Below are 18,894 nucleotides of genomic sequence, written 5' to 3' on the forward strand. Positions count from 1 at the left end.
TTTGAAATTAGAACATTTTTTATTGATATTTTCAATACTAACATAGTTTCTCTGAAACAATTTCCCAAAAGCCAGGTTCAACAGTTTATTAACAATCTTATAACTAGTATGTTTAAAAACCAAGAGAAGTTCCCTTCAAGATTACTTGGGTGCGAGGCAAGATCAGAGTGAAGATGAAGCCGAATTCAAAATTTTTCCAACCAGACTAGCTTATTTCAAAGTAGAAGTTAGAATTATAGTACAAAATTGTACCTTTTGTTTGTTTTTTAAAAACTCATTTAACACCTGCTCTCACTGAAAACTTTCCCTACTAGAATGGGGTCTGAACACTCAACTAAAGTGAGCCACAGCCTCTTTGGCTAGACCGACTAAGGTTTCTCTTAAAGGGTGCACCAGGCTGGTCCTGCTTGCTCCAGAAGTCTCCTGTGGAGGAGCTGTGTGAGTATTAGAGTGGAAACTGAACAGTGATCAGGTGACCGCTGCAGGACTGCCCCTAGTGGGACTCTCCGTGTCTCTTGCTTTCTTGGCCTTCAGTGTCTGGATACTGAGAAAGATCTAGGGTCAAAACTCGGCTGAACATGCAGTCATCGTACTAAAATGGAGAGAAGACAGTTAAAAGTTCCCCTAATTAGGGAAAAAGTATTATTAAAGTAAAATAAGAGCCATTAGTGAGTCTAGAATTGCATTCAAAAGGAATCTTCTTCAATCTAATAAGATATCTGCATTTGTATCGGTTGTGGGTTTTTTTTGGTATTATCTGGTATGAGAATTTCCATTACTCATGCATTGTATTTCCAGGTGGTCCCCTAACATTCTGTAGGCACAGGAAGGTAAATTTTTATCTTTGCTTAAAGGAAAATTCAGGAAGTAAATCCTAACTGTCCAAAACCAAATGACCTGAACTAGTGGCTCTACTCCATGAGTTCAGGTTAGTATTTTCAATGGCTTGAGAAAGGTGTGTTCACATTTTAGAAGTTACTATACAACTGGGAACTTCTAATGTATTTTTTTGTTTTGTCCTCTGATACTTTTGGAGGATAAATGGTTCCTTGCTCTACCACAGTGCATTTGTTTTTGCTTAAAACACTGAAACACTACAGAAATAAGAAGTATAATGTTAACAGTTCGTGTAAATTAACATGGACTATTATTTCACGAAACAAAACTATCCTACTTACTGTTCTGCAATTTTCCATTTGCTTTTTTCACTTAAAATATATCTTCAATCTCTATGTATTGTCTAGGAAAACACCAGTAGTTATTTTTAATCTTATTTGATTAAAAAATCATTTCAGCGTTAGACTCCATTTGGAAGTTTTAATTAGGAAAGCCCGGTGGCTGTCAGGGTACTAAGGGAAGCTGGCAGTGCGTACACTCCTCTCGCCTCTGATTTGTCTACCTCAGGATAGATGCCGATTAGCGCACCGGCTCTGGAATAGAACTTGGGTACACTCCTCCCCTCTGATTTATCTTTACCTAAGGATAGATGCCAATCAGCGTGTCGGCTCTGGAGTAGAATTTGGGTACACTCCCCTCTGATTTGTCTTTACCTCAGGATAGATGCCGATCAGCGCGTCGGCTCTGGAATAGAACTCTTCTTTTAGGGAGATGACTATCATCTGAAACTGGTCTTGAGTTTGCTCTTTGATGTAACTTGACACCTGGAAGAAATAAAAACACACATTTCACTAGGAAGGAAAGGCCTTGTCTGGGCTCTGGGGACAGTAATTCTGGCATGTCTCTGAGTCTGGTCAGTTTAGGTGACAAGGACTTATCCACCTTTCCAATAATTCAATAAATCCTCAACAACTGCAGAAATGGAAATAGATTCTAAAATGAGATAAACTTCATTAAACCTATGATCTAAAACTTTAAGAACATTTTAAAGAATAAAGCTCCAACTTAAGATACTGTGATGTGATAGGTAATCAGCCTTTATAACAAGAAAAAAACTACCACTCAAAAGTATTTTTTGAGGGTGAAAAAGGGCTGGTATTTAAACTTATAACCTCTAGACTGGGTGCAGTGGCTCACACCTGTAATCCCAGCACTTTGGGAGGCTGAGGCAGGCGGATCACCGGAGGTCAGGAGTTCAAAACCAGCCTGGCCAACATGGTGAATCCCGTCTCTACTAAAATTACAAAAAAAATTCGGCAGGCATGGTGGCAGGTGCCTGTAATCCCAGCTACTCGGGAGGTGGAGGTTGCAGTGAGCCGAGATTGTGCCACTGCACTCCAGGCTAGGCGACAGAGTGAGAGACTCCATCTAACAACAACAACAACAGCAAAAATCCAAAATAATTTCCATCTTCCTATTTTGCCAACTCAAAGCCTGAAAGGAAAAACAGGGCAATTATGTATGTATTCGTAATCCATAATCAAGTCATTTGGTTAGAGGTGAACTCTGATTCCTTAAGGAAGCTCAATTCCAAGGAAATGAGAAGTGCAAAATGGACTCAATAGAGATGAGTCTTGGTGAACAAACCACTCAGAACTTGGACAGTGATAAACCCCAAGAAGAGAAAAACTACCAACAGTCTAACAAAGGTAATGCCAACTCCTGGATTTCTCTGAGGGCCTACAATGGGTCTTCTCCATGTGCACCAAAGATCCTGTGGACACAAGCTCTGGAAGTAGGAATGGTAGCTTCCATTGAGGAATGAGTGGCCATGTTTTATGTGAGAAAGGAAAGAAACTGCTCTAAGAGGCTGAATTCATAGAAGGAACTTCCAGCATTAGAGGCAATGGTAGTAGCCACTATGACAGGGCTGAAAAAAGGTCTTGGGCCCATAATAGGAAAAGAAGGGGAGACAGGATGCGAAGATGCAGGGCATGCGTTTTTCCTGGAGAGTTACCTGTTGGGCACCCTGATCACAAGAGGGAGTGGAGGGTGCTTCATAGTTCATACTACATAACTGCTCATACTCAATTCAGCAACGGAGTGTCAGAAAGATACATCTCAAAAGGAATAATGCAATTAAGAGGTTTTAATACGTAGGATGGGTACTAATAGGAGTCTTAAGTAAGATCTAGTACCTGGAGATGCCACCAATGCAAACATCTAATTTTTCCTCAAACAAATACCTTCAATACAGCCAAGAAAAAGATAACCACCAAGATTTCCCCTCACAGAATGTGGGATATAAAGTGCCAAAATTCTCCTCCTAAGGGGAGATTTCTCCCAAATGAGTCCGCCATGGAGTCCAGTCATTTGATGCACGCTGGCTGGCGTTCAAGAGACAACTCAAGATGTTCTTCTGTTCCTGTTTCCTTTCCCAGCTGCCATGAAGTTTCTGGCAGAGACTTTTTGGGGGTATGGAGTTGATGTGATACTCTTGTGTATCCTGTGCCATGTTAAAAATGCAGGGCCTTCAAGAGATTTTCTCAGATGAATACAATTTGAGAAATGCTCAAAGACTACATTCACGCCATCAGAAGGTACCTCAGGTTGCAGCTACCCAGGCAATTCACGTGGGACTCAACAGAGTAAGAAATCAAGGAGGTCAGCTTCGGAGGTGCAGAACCTACTGGGCGGTACCCCGAGACTGAACACATCTCTCAGCCATGGGCTCCTTAACATCACTCACAAGACTAGGTTATAAACCAGAATGCCAATTTCTTTCTTTTTTTCTTTTTAAATTTCTTTATAATAGAGACAAGGTCTCACTATGTTGCTCAGGCTGGTCTCGAACTCCTGAGCTCAAGTGATCCTTCCGCCTTGGCCTCTCAAGTGTTGGAATTACAGGCATGAGCCACCGCGCCTGGCCCAGAATGCCAATTTATAAATAAATGATGAGAAATACATCTCTCAGCATGACCAGAGCAGCCACCCTGTAAGCAGCCATTAATGCAAAGCCTGGTCATTTCTAGAAGATGGATGGGCCTGGAATCAGAACCAGGAGAACCTAATTCACCCATCTCCAAGAATGAATGGCCCCAGTAGCAGAACCATGATACTGGGAACTCTGCAGGCCAGTGCTACCCTTCCCCTGGGCAGTGTCGGGCACTGCCAGGATTTGCCTCCATCCTTTGTTCATGTTCCATAGCAGACCCCACTCTCATGTCCAAAATTCAATCTAGTCACCGTCAAGATGTGTGGGCTGAGAGCCCAGCTCTTTTAGGTGGGCTCTGAGTATCTACCCACTGATCCTTGAGTACTGACCAAAATTTAACTCTTAAGTGTGAAACTGTTCCTTAGTTCTCTCATTCTCTCAAAGACTGAAAACAGGATCATGCTCAAGTACAGTAAATTATTGGATACATTTTGATAGAACTGGGAAGTAGGGCTGGTGTGGTGGCTGACGCCTGTAATCCCAGCACTTTGGGAGGTTGAAGTGGGTAGATCTCTTGAGCCCAAGAGTTCGAGACCAGCCTTGGCAACATGGTGAAACCCCATCTCTACCAAAAACACAAAAATTAGCCAGTCTTATAACCTGCTCTCAAATAAATAAATAGATTAAAATAAAAAAAAAACTGGGAAGGTAGGATTTTAAACTTTAATTCTTTTGGAATTTATTTAGAGATGGTATTCTTGGGGCCTGTTATTAGGGGTTCTCTAATTCCCAATATCTAGATTTGGTGAGAAGCCTGTTATGCCAGCAGTAACAATGTTGATCAAGTACAGTGATCCTCATTTGACCCCCATGTTGATTTCTCTCAACTCTGGAAGGTCCTCTAAGCCTTGAATGAAAACTACCCTGAATCAACTTGTTTTAGATATTTAGCTTAGATTTCAAAAGGACTGATTTTTTTTTTTTTTTTTTTTTTTTTTCCTGGAGTGCAGTGGCACGGTCTCGGCTCACTGCAATCTCTGTCTCTCAGGCTCAGGTGATCCTCCCACCTCAGCCTCTTGAGTAGCTGGGACCACAGATGTGTGCCAACATGCTCAGATAATTATTTTTTTTAATTTTTTATAGGGACAAGGTCTCCTTATGTTGCCCAGGCTGGTCTCAAACTCTTGGACTCAAGCAATCCACCCGCCTCGGCCTCCCAAAGTGCTGGGATTACAGGCATGAGCCACCAAGCCCAGCCTACAAGGATTGATTTTTTTTTCTTTTTTTTGAGACAGAGTCTCTGTCGCTCAGGCTGGAGTGTAGTGGCACAAACTCAGCTCACTGCAAACTCCACCTCCTGGGTTCAGCCAATTGTCATGCCTCAGCCTCCCAAGTAGCTGGGATTACAGGCACCCACCACCACGCCTAGCTAATTTTTGTATTTTTAGTAGAGATGAGGTTTCACCATGTTGACCAGGCTGGTCTCGAACTCCTGACCTCAAGTGATCCACCTGCCTCAGCCTCCCGAAGTGCTGGGATTACAGGCATGAGCCACGCGTGCCTGGCCAAGGACTGATTTTTTTTTTTTTTTTTTTTTTTTGAGACAGAGTCTCACTCTGTCGCTTAGGCTGGAGTGCAGTGGTGCAATCTCGGCTCACTGCAACCTTCACCTCCCGGGTTCAAGTGATTCTCCTGCCTCAGCCTCCCAAGTAGCTGGGATTACAGGCACACACCACCACACCCGGCTAATTTTTGTATTTTTAGTAGAGACAGGGATTCACCGTGTTGGTCAGGCTGGTCTCAAACTCCTGACCTTGTGATCTGCCTGCCTCGGCCTCCCAAAGTGCTGGGATTACAGGCGTGAGCCACCGCGCCTAGCCCAAGGACTGATTTTTAATGAGCATTTTCCATTGCTTGCCTCACATGATCCTTGAATTGTAGACAATCTATTGAAAATGAAAAGCAGAAACTTACTTTGCCTATGTTAGTATTGTCTAGGGCTGCATCCACTTCATCTAAAACAAAGAATGGGGCAGGACGAAAACTAGAAAAAAATTACAATCAAGTAAGTTACAATTTTCTATTTGTTTTACAAAAGACTTGGAGGAAAAGATTAACAGTATTCAGAATAAATAAAACACATTCTTTTGGATATTTCTAAGTAATCGGTGACCTCTATGTTACTAAATCCAGTGCTCAGTTATCAGTCCACATGTATGTGACCTCTGCAAGGAGTATTTGGATTGGTCACTCCCTCCTCCTTGAAATACCGCTTTGTGACTTGTAAGGGGACACAGTCTACTTCCCCTCAGCCCCTGCTTTTTCTGAGTCTGCTGAGAACTCTTCATCTCTCCAACTTTGGATGGCAGCAGTGCCCTCAGGGCTCTGTGCTTATCTAATCAACTACCTTGGTGATTAAATCTGGCCTCAGGGTTTTAAATACCACCCAAATACTGATGGCTCCCGCCCTCTTACCAATAATTCTAACCTGTCTCCTGAGTTCTAACCTCAAATGTCCAACTACTTTCTCTACAATTCCATGTGGGTGTCTAATACATATCTCAAACTCTTCTCAAAGCAAACTTCTCCCCTGCCCTCCAAACACGTTCCCTCCTGTGGTCTTCTCCATCTCAGTTAATGGCAGCTCTTATTACTGTAGTTGATTAGGTCAAAACCCACAGAGCCATCCCCTTCACATCACTTCCTTCACACCCGTACCTGTCAGCAAATTCCGTCTGCACAACCATATCCTCTCACCTTGGCCCAATCACCATCGCCGTCTTTCACCTTGATTGTGACCAGTCTCCTAGCCCTATGCCTGCCACTGCTGCATACAGTCTATTCTCCATCCATGCTGGGCTCACTCTGGCCTCGGGGCCTTTTGCACTTGCTGTTGCTGATGTCTAAGAACATTCTTCCCTTAGCTGTCCACATGACCTGCTCCATTTATTCCTTCAAATCTTTGCTCAAATGTTACCTTCTCAAATAGACCTTCCCAGATGACTCTTCAATATTGCTAACCACTTCCCTGCCACTCACCATCTCCATTCCCTGCTTTTTTTCTCTATAGAACTTGTTACATTCTAATATTCTCCATATTGGATAATTTACCTTATACCTGGATAGTTTACTAATTTACCTTATTTATTATCTGAGTTCCCCAACTAAAATGAAGTATCTTCGAGGCAGGCATTTTGTTTTGTTCACAGCTGTCTCCCCAGTGCCTGCAACAGCACCTGATACACAGTAACTAGTAAATATCTGTTGACTAAATGGATGTGGGTGCCATCTGTCTGATTCTGCTCAGATGACTTGTTCAAAGCAGGCCTGCAGCTTTTATGGTTTTCTCTTTTCCTTTCCTGTGGCGGCCTATTCCTTTTCCTTCTAGAGACCAGTAAAAAGTTTTCAAACTCTTGTATGTTTTTGTTCCTGGTCATGGAAATAGAGAAACAGCAGTATCTATATTTTACTAATTGTATTATGCGTATTTTTTTGAGACATAGTTTTGTTCTTTCACCTAGGCTAGCGTGCAGTGGCGTCATCACGGTTTATTTGCAGCCTCGACCTCCTGGGCTCCAGCAATCCTCCCACCTCAGCCTTTGGGTAGCTGGGCCTACAGACATGTGTCACCACATCTGGCTAACTTTTTTCTATTTTCTGTAGACACGGGGTCTCACTATGTTGCCCAGGTTCAGCATCTGTACTTTAGATCTTCATCTAATGTTCTGAATGTTGAAAGAGGTTAATTGCCTTAATTGTAGATAACTTTTTGTTTCTTGATTTGTTTTACAAAGAAACAGTTCCACCACCATCAGTGGAAATAAGGAGATTAAATACTTTTATAGAAGAAATACTTCAACATTCTTTACTAAGTAGCAGCTCTCTGACTATTGACTAAGAAAATAATACACAAATTGGGATTTTTGTCAATCCTGATGTCACCTCTGGCCATTCCAAATATTTTTTCTTTTCTAAAATGGAATAGTAGTAGCTATTGATAATAACAGAAATTGAATAAAAATCTGTCACTAACTAGCTGGGCATGGTAGCACATGCCTGTGGTCCTGGCTACTCAGGTGACTCAGGCAGAAGGATCACTTGACCTGGGAGTTTGAGCCTAGCCTAGGCAACATAGTGAGACTCTGTCTCCAAAAAAAAAAAAAAAGCCCACTAAAAATCTAAGAATTCTGTCTTACATTTGCTGTGTAAAGTCTAAATTGTTGTAGGCCTAAAACATAATCTGAATTGTCTGACTGAAGAAGATAGTTTTGTATCCCATTTGCTACATATTAATAAAGACAATAGTTAATATATCTTCTGTAGGAAGGTCCCCTTGGCTTCTGCCCTGATATGAAAACTGAATAGCTTTTGTGACCTTACCTGTGCACGGCAAACAGGAGAGCCAAGGCTGCCACACACTTTTCTCCCCCTGACAAATTGTCCATTGGCATAAACCGTTTGCCTGGGGCCACACAGTTATAGCTAATTCCCTCCAAGTAAGGTTCTTCAGGGTTCTCTGGGCTAAGAAATGCCTGAAACACATGTTATTTATTTAGCAGTATCAGAAAAGCAACTGATAAAGTTCAACTTGGAGTTTAACTGCAAAATATTCTATTGGTTAGCTTTTCTTCAATTTTGATGGAAAACTACCAATGCCTATAAATAATGTATTTAGTTCTACATGTAATCACAGACAACAGGGTTGTCTGGGTAGGCGGTAGAGGGAAAACACTCTCCTAACATACCCAGGAATCAGCCCTTTCCACCAGACTGCCAGTCAAACCTCAGAGGCACATGCCACAGTCTTAAAAAACAGTCTTCATGCAGTTCACTCACCGATACATTCATCAAACATGTACTGAACACCTATTATGGGCCAGGTACTGTAGATAAACAGAGATGAATCTTGTTCTCAAAGAGTTAGGCATGGTGACTCATGCCTGTAATCCCAGCACTTTGGGAGGCTGAGGCAGGCAGATCACTTGAGGTCAGGAGTTTGAGACCAGTCTGGCCAACATGGTGAAACCCTGTCTCTACAAAAAATACAAAAATTAGCCAGGCTTGTTGGTATGCGCCTGTAATCCCAGCTACTTGGGAAGCTGAGACACTTGAACCCGGGAGGCGGAGGTTTCAGTGAGCCGAGATCGCACCACTGCATTCCAGCCTGGGCAACACAAGGAAACTTTCTCAAAAAAAAAGAAAGAAAGAAAAAAAAAAGAGTTAATGGGTTTTAGTCTTACTTTACTGAAAATAAGTTATTTTCAGTTGAAGTTCTAAATATCTGATCCAGGATCACCTTTTAGTCATAAAATGAGAAAACAAAAGCAGAGCAGGTACGTAAGTCTCAACCTACATCTTCATTTCACATTCAATTCCACAAGTATTTGCTATGGATACTGATAATGGAATGGGAGTGGTTCTCATTAAAAGGGTCATATCTGAATTTGAACCCTGCCTTTAGTTATTTTCCTCTCTTTTGTTACTCTGGTCAACTCCACAGATGAACCATCTTCCCAGGATCCTCTATTATTCCACATTTACCACAGAAACCAACAGTTCTATAAAATCAAATTAATACCAGACTACAGAATTTTGGAACTAAAAGAGAATTTGGAAACAAAATGATTTAGTCCATTTATTTTTCAGATGAAGAAACAGACCCAAAGAGGTTTTGACTTGTCCACACTGAACAGTGTGGAGTGAATGGGATCTACAATGCAGGTCATTAGATAACCACTCTTCATGAACTGACTTTGCCCCATGAGTGAGTTGCTCAAATAATGTGGCAGTGGTTATTTCTCAACAAACAAACAAACAAACAAACAAAAAACCACCACCAGTAACACAGAATTCTCACTAGTATTTGAGGATGAAAGATACATACTTGCGCGCTGTTGTTTCTGCAGAGCTTCTTGTAGATTTGATCAATTGAGATTGAGACATGCTCAAAACAGTGGGTGAAAAGATCGTATCTCCTTTTTTTCACTTGTTCGAACTCTTGCCTACACATTCTGGCTTCCTTTCTGCTGGCCTCAAAAGCTAAGAGAGAATCAATGTTCTTTATTTTAGAGACCACTGAGGAGGTTCTTTTACTTAGACTGTAAAGCATAAAATATTTTTAAAATTGGATTTGAGTTTGGATCTCTTGAGTAAAGGTACCTTCAAAATACCTAAACTATTATTAATTCCAAGAAAATAGCTCTTAGAATTCATAAGCCTCTTTTCTAGTAAGGCTAATTGCTAAATAATATTGACAAGTTCTGATAGGGTATGTATGTATGTATGTATGTATGTATTTATTTAGAGACGGAGTCTTGTTCTGTTGCTCAGGCTGGAGCTCAGTGGCGTGATCTCGGCTCACTGCAACCTCCACCTCCCAGGTTCAAGCGATTCTCCTGCCTCAGCCTACCGAGTAGCTGGGACTACAGGTGTGTGCCACCACACCCAACTAATTTTTGTATTTTTAGTAGACATGGGGTTTTACCATGTTGACCAGGCTGGTCTTGAACTCCTGACCTCAGGTGATCCGCCCACCTCAGCCTCCCAAAGTGCTGGGATTACAGGCGTGAGCTACTGTGCCTGGCCTGATAAGAGTATTTATTATGTCAATTTTGTTGGTATGAAAAAAATACATGTGTTTTAAAATCACCAATAAACCTGGTTTTAAATTAAAGCAAAACATTTCAAAAAGGAAACAATTAATGATTCAGTATTAAAAGCACACATTAATATAAGACCACAGAGCAAAAAATCTATAACAAAAAGGGACAACAAAGGGGGATTGTTGGCAAATGTTATAGCAATCAAAACACCCATGAACATAATCTTGTTAGTGACTACACTCAATTTTACCATCTGTGGATTCTTGAAACTTGTCTCTGACAGTCTTTAAGTTCTCCATTGCTCGTAGGTTTGGGGCTGCTGTTTTCAATAAGATATCTTCCTGGGATGCTACTTGCTGCAATAAGAGTCTAAGGTGGGCCTCGATTTCTTGATCAGACTGTAGAGCCTATTATGGGCAAAGAACAACACTGACTGGCATGGCATGTCTTTTACATCCAGCAAGATAGTGTGCGTGTGTGGGGCCCTTCACCATCTGGACCCCCCAGGTCCCTATGCATCCATTCCTTCTCTCCCCAAAGCCCTCTCTGAGCCTGGAGGTGCAGTCCTGCTGCAATATTTGTAGCTTCCTGAGTCGGCAGTGCTCTTTTCTTTGAACACATTTCAGCTCATTTTTTAATCTGGGTAAAAACCAACAATTTATACTTCACCTTCATTTATTTAAAAATATTCATAATCTACTATGTATTATACTGAGGATTCAATGATGGAAGCTATTCAGTCTTTGCCTTTAAAGACTTACAGGGAAGTCAGACATATAAACTGGATTAAAAATTTTTTGTAAGAGACAGGTCTCACTCTGTTGCTCAGGCTGGTCTCGAGCTCCTGACCTCAAGCAAGCCTCCCACTTCAGCCTCCTGAGTAGCTGGGACTTAAACCAGCTTTTACAGCGAGGTGAAAAGACTTCTAATAGGGCAAGCATAGGTACTACGGGGCAGGGAGAGGGGATCCAATCCAGCTAGACAGGTTAACACTTAAACCTGACACAAGTGATGAATAGAAGAGAAAAAGTGGCCATGCCCTTTCAGAAGCTTTTTTTGCCACAAATACAATGAGAGTACAAAAAGTAGGCTGTGTGTGGTGGCTCATGCCTGTAATCCCAGCACTTTGGGAGGCCAAAGCGTGTGGATCACTTGAGGTCAAGAGTTCAAGACCAGCCTGACCAACATGGTGAAACCCCACCTCTACTAAAAATACAAAAATTAGCTGGGCATGGTGGCGGACGCCTGTAGTCTCAGCTACTTGGGAGGCTGAGGCAGGAGAATCGCTTGAACCCGGGAGGTGGAGGTTGCAGTGAGCCGAGATTACGCCATTGCACTCCAGCCTGGGCGACAGAGCAAGATTCTGTCTCAAAAACAAAACAAACAAAAGTCTAACAAAATATATTAACAACATATGAACTGAAAAGATGTGGTGGATATTGCTACTCAGCATCTGTTCTCCATTTTTTTGGTAATGCAGCACATGCTTTTGACCAGGTAGATCCACTTCTCCCTCCTGGACCCCATGTACGTAGACTTAGAGGCAGGGCCTGCTTAGTCTAAGGTGAAGTCCACCATCCTCCTCCCTCTACAGTGATTGGTTCAGCAATGAATATGTGACCCCATTCAGGCAACTGTGATGAGGGGACAATTGCTGGGGCTTTGTAGGTAAAACCTTTCTTCAATTTTAGAACAGCATGTAAACCAAAGAGTATCTGAGACAGGTCTCAATCAATGTATTTTATTTTACCAAGGTTAAGGACTTGCCCCAGAGAGAAGTCTGTGCCTTTCTCCAAAGCTGATTTTGAGGGCTTTGATATTTAAAGGGGAAAAGCAGGCAGGAGCAAGAGGAAGTATATGGTCACATCACTGAATCCATATATCGCAAGAGAAAAGGAGTAGGCAGGAAACAGTCAATTATGTATTCATCTCATGCTCAGTAAATCAGCACTTAACCATAAGATGAGAAACCATAAATATATCCCCAAAGAGTTGCTACCTGGGGAGATACTTAATTTTTTTTTTTTTTTTTTTGAGACAGAGTCTTTCTCTGTCACCCTGGCTGGAGTGCAGTGGCACAATCTTGGCTCACTGCAACCTCCACATCCCAGGCTCAAGCGATTCTCCTGCCTCAGCCTCCTGAGTAGCTGGGATTACAGGCACGTGCCACTGTGCCCGGCTAATTTTTTGTGTGTTTTTAGTGGAGACAGGGTTTCGTCATGTTGGCCAGGCTGGTCTCGAACTCCTGACCTCAGGTGATCTGCCCATGTCAGCCTCCCAAAGTGCTGGGATTACAGGCGTGAGCCACCACGCCTGGCCTGATACTTAATTTTTTATATGTAGCTCTCTGCTTAGGAACAAAAGGAAAGGCAGTTTTTTGTATGACTCAGCTTTCAGCCTAATTTCTTCATCTTGGTATAGTGAATTGGGGTCCAAGTTTTCATTTTCCTTTCACTAGCACCACTGCAAAAGACAGCTTCTTTCATCTCTGAAGGTTGTAGCTGTGTGGCTGGAAAGCCAAGAATAGCTGCGCTCATGTTGCATTCAGGAGAGAAGCAGCTTCAGAATGAAGCCAACACCCAAAGAAATGTATGGCTACAGGGATGACTGGGAAACAGAGCCAGAGCTGCTCAATTAAAGGCACTAAATTAAGTTAAATTAAAGCTGGATTCCAGGTCTGTGCTCTGCAGCTGGGAAGGGTGTGCCACACCATCACCTACAATCCTGAGAGAGGCCTATGTCTACTAAGGGTACTGCAGTGGGATGCCAGCAAGCAAATTTGGGATGCTGGAGTAAGTAGTTGGTTACTTTTGCTTATTGAAGGACTTCTCAAAAACATTAATATCCATTATTAATCTCTTCTCTTCCCTTCCCAAGAAGGGAAAAGACTTTCTCAAAAAGTAACCACAGAAACTTTTCTTCTTTGGCTAGACATTTCATGATACCAGTGTTCTACACAACGCAGTCTGAAATGCTGACATAAACATTTTTTAAAGTAACCAATACATTTACTGCTATTTTGTGATAACATGAGACAATAAATATATATTTGGTTTTTATCCCAGTTCTAGGCACAGCACACCTAAAACCTTTGCAATTTCCTGAGTGGTAGGAGTGGGAGGGGCATCTTTTATTATTCATGATAAGCCCCTTTCAATCATACCTAATGAGCTGACTGTTGGAGGATGGGGACTATTCCAAGAGGAACCAACCAGGTGATTGGAGGGCTGGAACCTTCATCCCCTCTTCTCTAAGGAGGTGGGGGAGAAAGGCTGAAGATTGAGTCCGGATCACCAATTGCCCATGATTTATCAATCATGTATGTAATGAAGCTCCCATAAGAATCCCTAAACAGTGGGTTGTGAAGAGCTTCCAGGTTGGTGACCACACAAGAGATGCTGGGAGGGTGACACGCCCGGAGAAGGTGTGAGAGAGGGCATGGACCCTTTCTCATACCTAGTCCTATGCATCTCATCCATTTGGCTGTTCCATGAGTTGTAGCCTTTAAAAATGAACTGGTTAATGTAAATAAAGTATTTCCCTGAGTTCTATGAGCCATTCTAGCATATTATCAAATCTGTGGAAGGAGTTGTGAAAACTCCTGATTTACAGCCAACTGGCCATGAGTCTGGGAGGCCTGGACTTGTGATTGGTATCTGAAGAGTGGCCAGGCTTGTGGGACTGAGCCATCACTTTGTGGGATCTGATGCTAACTCCAGGCAGACAGTGTCAGAATTGAACTGAATTGTAGAACACCCACTTGGTATTCAAAGAATTAGAGAATTGCTTGGTGTGGGAGAGACCCACAATTTGTGTCAGAAGTTTCATGATTACAGTGTTTTTCCTTTGTATATTTCTTCCAAAACCATTAGGAAATCTTTAAAACAAACAAACAAACAAACTTAATTCTATCATCCAAAAATGATTCTGTTAAGATTTAAATATTCCATATTACTGTGAGTGATAAACAACAGAAAGCTTTCCATTACCTTCAAATCCTCGTTTAGAGAGCTGTAGTCTATTTCAAAGGCTGCTTCTTTTTCATAGATATCAATTGTTGCCTGCGTACTTTCTGCTTCAGTTCCCATCTGAAAAATACGTGAACACATACATTTGTTGATGAAGTTTGTTGTCTTATATGGGAGTGGTTCATGGCACTCCAAAAACAATTACAATAGTAACATCAAAGATCACTTATACAGATCACCTTAACAGATATACAATAATAAAAAAGTTTGAAAGATTTCGAGAATTATCAAAATGTGACACAGAGACACAGAAAAGTGAGCACATGCTGTTGGAAAAATGGTACCAAGAGACTTTCTCAGCATGGGCTTACCACAAACCTTCAATCTGTAAAACAAAAACAAAAACAAAAAAACCCCTGCAAGATCTGTGAAGTAGAATAAAACGAGGCATGCATGTATATGGGAGGATGTGCATAGGTCATATACCAAAACTATGCCATTTTAGATAAGAGACTTCGGCATCCTCGGATTTTTATATACATGGGGGATCCTGGAACCATCCCTGTGGATATCAAGCAATGATTGTACTTCCAGCCAATCTAAAGTGTCCTGTATAATCCAAATGTGGTGAAAAAGAAAGAAAAAAGGCCAACAGGGAAATGTTAGTGAGCCTTGGTTTTATCCTGTGATTTCTCTGGTGTCCATTCTTGCCTCCTCCTGTTCTGTCACCACCTGGAGATACTTAGTAGGGCACGTTTCTTCTGAGAAGGACCTCAATACAACTCTTGGAGAAGGTGCAGAGCAAGAACCACCCCTGCACATGATGTAAAATGTTTTGAGAGTGCAGGGAACCGCTGCATACTGCCTGTGGCTCATTGTGCAAAAACATTCTTAACTCCAACAACTTTAATTGTCTGATTTCTCTTGGGTATCTAATATGTAGGTAAGAAACATGGGTTCATCCCGTGGCCCTAGTCCTCTGAGATGAGAGTCATTTTGTCCTTTTTCCCTCCTACGAGATGTCTTCACCACCCCTAAAGGGGCTACAGAGCAAGAGAAAGAATAAGCAAAGGGCAATGCATTAAGTTCCACACAACGGCACATATTTTAGAGTCATTTGCTAGTATACCTCCACTTCAATGATGTCATCCAGTGACCCCGACAAAAGGATTATCTCAATGTCTTGCACTTTGCAATCAAGCAGCAAGTTATGCTTCTCTAATCGTTTCTGTTCCAGAGAAGTTTGAATAATTACAACTTCTTTTTGCAATTTCCCCACTTCCCTGTAATTACACAGATATGAAAAAGTAATTTTACTCATTATGTAACACTGCACCAAGGAAGAAAAATGTATGCTATAAACTTGTATGAGAAAAGCATTATTTATTCCTGTGAGTGCTGTTAAGTTCTAGAATCCTCTCATTGATGCTTGTAATTTAATTGTTAACACTCCTGAGAAAGGTCATGAATATACTCAGTTAATCTAAGGGAGCATCTTCCACTAATAAATGTTACTGATTTAATCAAGGTTACCAAAAACAGTGCTTTCCTAGTTAATTTATTTTTAAATCTGTATAATTTTTCAAGCTCCAATTCTCACTCAAATATAAGCTCTACATTTTAGACCTCAAACCAAGATAAATAGTCTCTTAGCAAAAGAAATCCCTTGCCAGGTAAGTCACATACACTTAATAATCTGGTTTCCTTGCTACCACCACCACTAATGTAGTAATGCTTCTATCTGAAAATGAGGGCTTGGGTTTTACTAATCGAAATGATGTGGGATTTTTAAAGGAAACTGGAAAGAGGACCAAAAGAAAATGGAAAAAAAAAAAAAAAGAAGAAAGTAAGAACTATGTGTTTTTCAAGAATATGAAGGGAAAAAGAAAGTATTCTGTTTGGGCTGAGTGTGGTGGCTCATGCCTGTAATCCAGCACTTTGGAAGGCCAAGGGAATAGGATCATTTAAGCCCAGAAGTTTGAGACCAACATAATGAGACCTCATCTCTTAAAAAAAAAAAATGGAAGAATGTGTTCTATTTACACAAAATACAAGAGTTTTAAAAAAGCAAGAGTAAATGGACTTTAATTCCACTCCAAAATCTTAGACAAAGAACTTTCTGGCTGTATCTTGAAACACTGAAGGTCTTCGAACAGTGAGAAAAACTGTGAAATGCCAAAAGGCTTAGCAAAAACAGAGAATTAATTTTGTCTAATCACTCATGGTTATGTAAATCATGATGCATGACAGGAAAGCAGGTGTCATTTTGGTACAGGACAGTCAATTCAAATTGTCGTTGCCATCATCATGGCAAACACACAAGCTAATCTTGTGCCAGGTACTTTTTTGGTTTTTTTTTTTGAGACAGAGTTTCACTCTTGTTGCCCAGGCTGGAGTACAATGGCACTCTAAGTGCATATGAATATTAACATATGTAATACTTACAACGATTCTGTGAGGTAGGCACTATTACTATCTCCATTACTGATGAGGAAATTAAGGTATCATATGTAAACAGCAAAGCTGGGATATGAAACCAGAAATTGTGGCTCCAAATTCTATCTCCTTACCCTCTGTGCTATCTTGCACAGACTAGAGGGAATCTCTGTACAACAGAAAGACACCAATGTCAAGGGAGAATTAGGGTAAGGGACTCTATACAGGTTCATGTTTTCATCTAACAAAAAGAAGTATTTGCTCTAGGCCAGAAGCAGTGGCTCACGCCTGTAATCCCAGCACTTTGGGAGGCTGAGGTGAGCAGATCACTTAAGGTCAGGAGTTCGAGACCAGCCTGGCCAACATGGTAAAACCCTGTCTCTACTAAAAGAGAAACACACACACACACACACACACTAGCTGGGCATGGTGGTGTGCTCCTGTAGTCCCAGCTACTTGGGAGACTAAGGCAGGAGAATCATTTGAACCCGGGAAGCAAAGGTTGCAGTAAGCTGAGATCATGCCACTGTCCAGCCTGGGCAACAAAGGGAGACTCCGTCTGAAGAAAAAACAAAACACTATTTGCTCTAAACAACTAACCACTTCTCCTGGTTGAGAATGTTTGAAAAAAATTAGAATGTTTGAAGGGTGTCATGTGAGACCAAGAGCAACAAAGGGCACGTATTCAAATGCAACTCATTTCATACATTTCAGACAGTTAGTGTCCATGTTTAAAACTCTGACTAGGTCTTTCAAACTGATGAAGTCTTAATTACCTATCAACAGCCAGAAACTTCTTCCGTTCCTCTTCAATTTGAGTTTGAACTTTCTCGGCATTGGAGTTCTGAGTGATACGTATGTCCTTAAGTTGCTGCTGCTTTGCCATGAGCTCATTCACTGTCTGCAGACAGTTTTCTTCAGCCTGAACAGAGAGGATTTGCATTGTAGATTTACTATATTTTATATTAATAAGGTACTTCTATGTTCTTATCAATAACACCAAACCAATTATCCCGAGATGAACCTTCTCACCCTGTGTGCTACTTGACCCTCCATCATGGACTGTGACTCACATTCTATACTTTTTAGAAACTGGTGATCATTACCTGCCTTTATCCTTCATTTTGTTTTTGTTTTTTGTCCTTATTTTGGATTCATTCCTCAGCTCACTGACTTCTGTTCCCATTCTCCAATGACAGTGTTTTTGCTATCATGATCTCTAACTGGCAATTAAACATTTTCCAGACTTTTATGTTTTTGACAGCCTTGATCATTTCCTCCTTCCTGAAACTCGGGGGCTTCTGTGATACCACCTCTTCTGGCTCTCCTCATAAGCTAAGTGACCACCTTCCAGATCCCATCGCTGCTCCACTGCTCTTCACTGCCTACCTCCCTGCTAGGGAGTCTCAACCATTCTCATGTGGTTTCAGTTTACTCCCATAAACCAGCAACTCCCAAATCTGTATCTTCAGCCTAGACTTCTCCCATTGTCTACTCTTTAACAGCCTGCTGGAAATTGCCATCTAGACATTACATAGGCAACTCAAGCTCTACAAGTCCAGAATTTTCTCTCCTTAACCTGCTGCTCTCATTCACCAATCACCCCAGTTAGAACTAAGGAGTCATCTGTGACATCCCCTTGCCCTTCCTCCCATGTTGACATCCAGTAATTCATAAAGCTCTGCTGATTTTACTTTAAGTATTTCTTAAATCTGTCCCCAACCCCTTCACTAACAGGACCCTTCAGGATCTCACAAAAGGTTTACTACATGAAGGAAGTCATAATTTCAATGAAGAGGCACTTCAGCTACCCATTATTAATTACCTTCTTTAGGTGATCAATATCTTCACTACCTTTCTGGATAGTTTCTTTTAATGTGTTGATCTTATTCAGTTTCTTCTTAAGCTGATTGCGACTATACTCAAGTTGAATATTAAGCCGAGTTTTTTGTTTTTCAAATTCTAATCTAGTATAATAAAGTCAAGCATTACAAGTGTAAACAGAAAACTTTGATTCCTTCTTAACTTTTTCTTATGGGAAATTTCAAACAAATATAAAAGTAAAAGGAATACTATAATGAACCCCCAAGTAGCTGTCACCCAACTTAATAATTAT

At 41.3% G+C, this 18,894-nt stretch overlaps 1 protein-coding gene across 2 annotated transcripts in view; it reads right to left on the minus strand.

The window, feature by feature from the left end:
- SMC1B (structural maintenance of chromosomes 1B) overlaps positions 1–18,894 on the minus strand; it is a 69,497-nt gene continuing 50,603 nt past the window's right edge. The window contains exons 16-25 of one of the 2 annotated variants that reach the window (XM_054469816.2): positions 18,604–18,745; positions 17,555–17,700; positions 15,472–15,625; positions 14,364–14,462; positions 10,625–10,781; positions 9,657–9,811; positions 8,153–8,304; positions 5,747–5,816; positions 1,551–1,661; positions 1–592 (exon numbers count right to left, since the gene is read on the minus strand). In XM_054469816.2, coding sequence (XP_054325791.2) covers positions 494–592; positions 1,551–1,661; positions 5,747–5,816; positions 8,153–8,304; positions 9,657–9,811; positions 10,625–10,781; positions 14,364–14,462; positions 15,472–15,625; positions 17,555–17,700; positions 18,604–18,745 — 1,285 coding nt within the window. In that variant the 3' untranslated portion in view covers positions 1–493. The remainder of the gene's footprint in view (positions 593–1,550; positions 1,662–5,746; positions 5,817–8,152; positions 8,305–9,656; positions 9,812–10,624; positions 10,782–14,363; positions 14,463–15,471; positions 15,626–17,554; positions 17,701–18,603; positions 18,746–18,894) is intronic. The other variant, XM_054469817.2, reaches the window with a different exon arrangement.

Source organism: Pongo pygmaeus, chromosome 23 (genome assembly GCF_028885625.2).
Source record: "Pongo pygmaeus isolate AG05252 chromosome 23, NHGRI_mPonPyg2-v2.0_pri, whole genome shotgun sequence".
NCBI classification, from domain to species: Eukaryota; Metazoa; Chordata; class Mammalia; order Primates; family Hominidae; genus Pongo; species Pongo pygmaeus.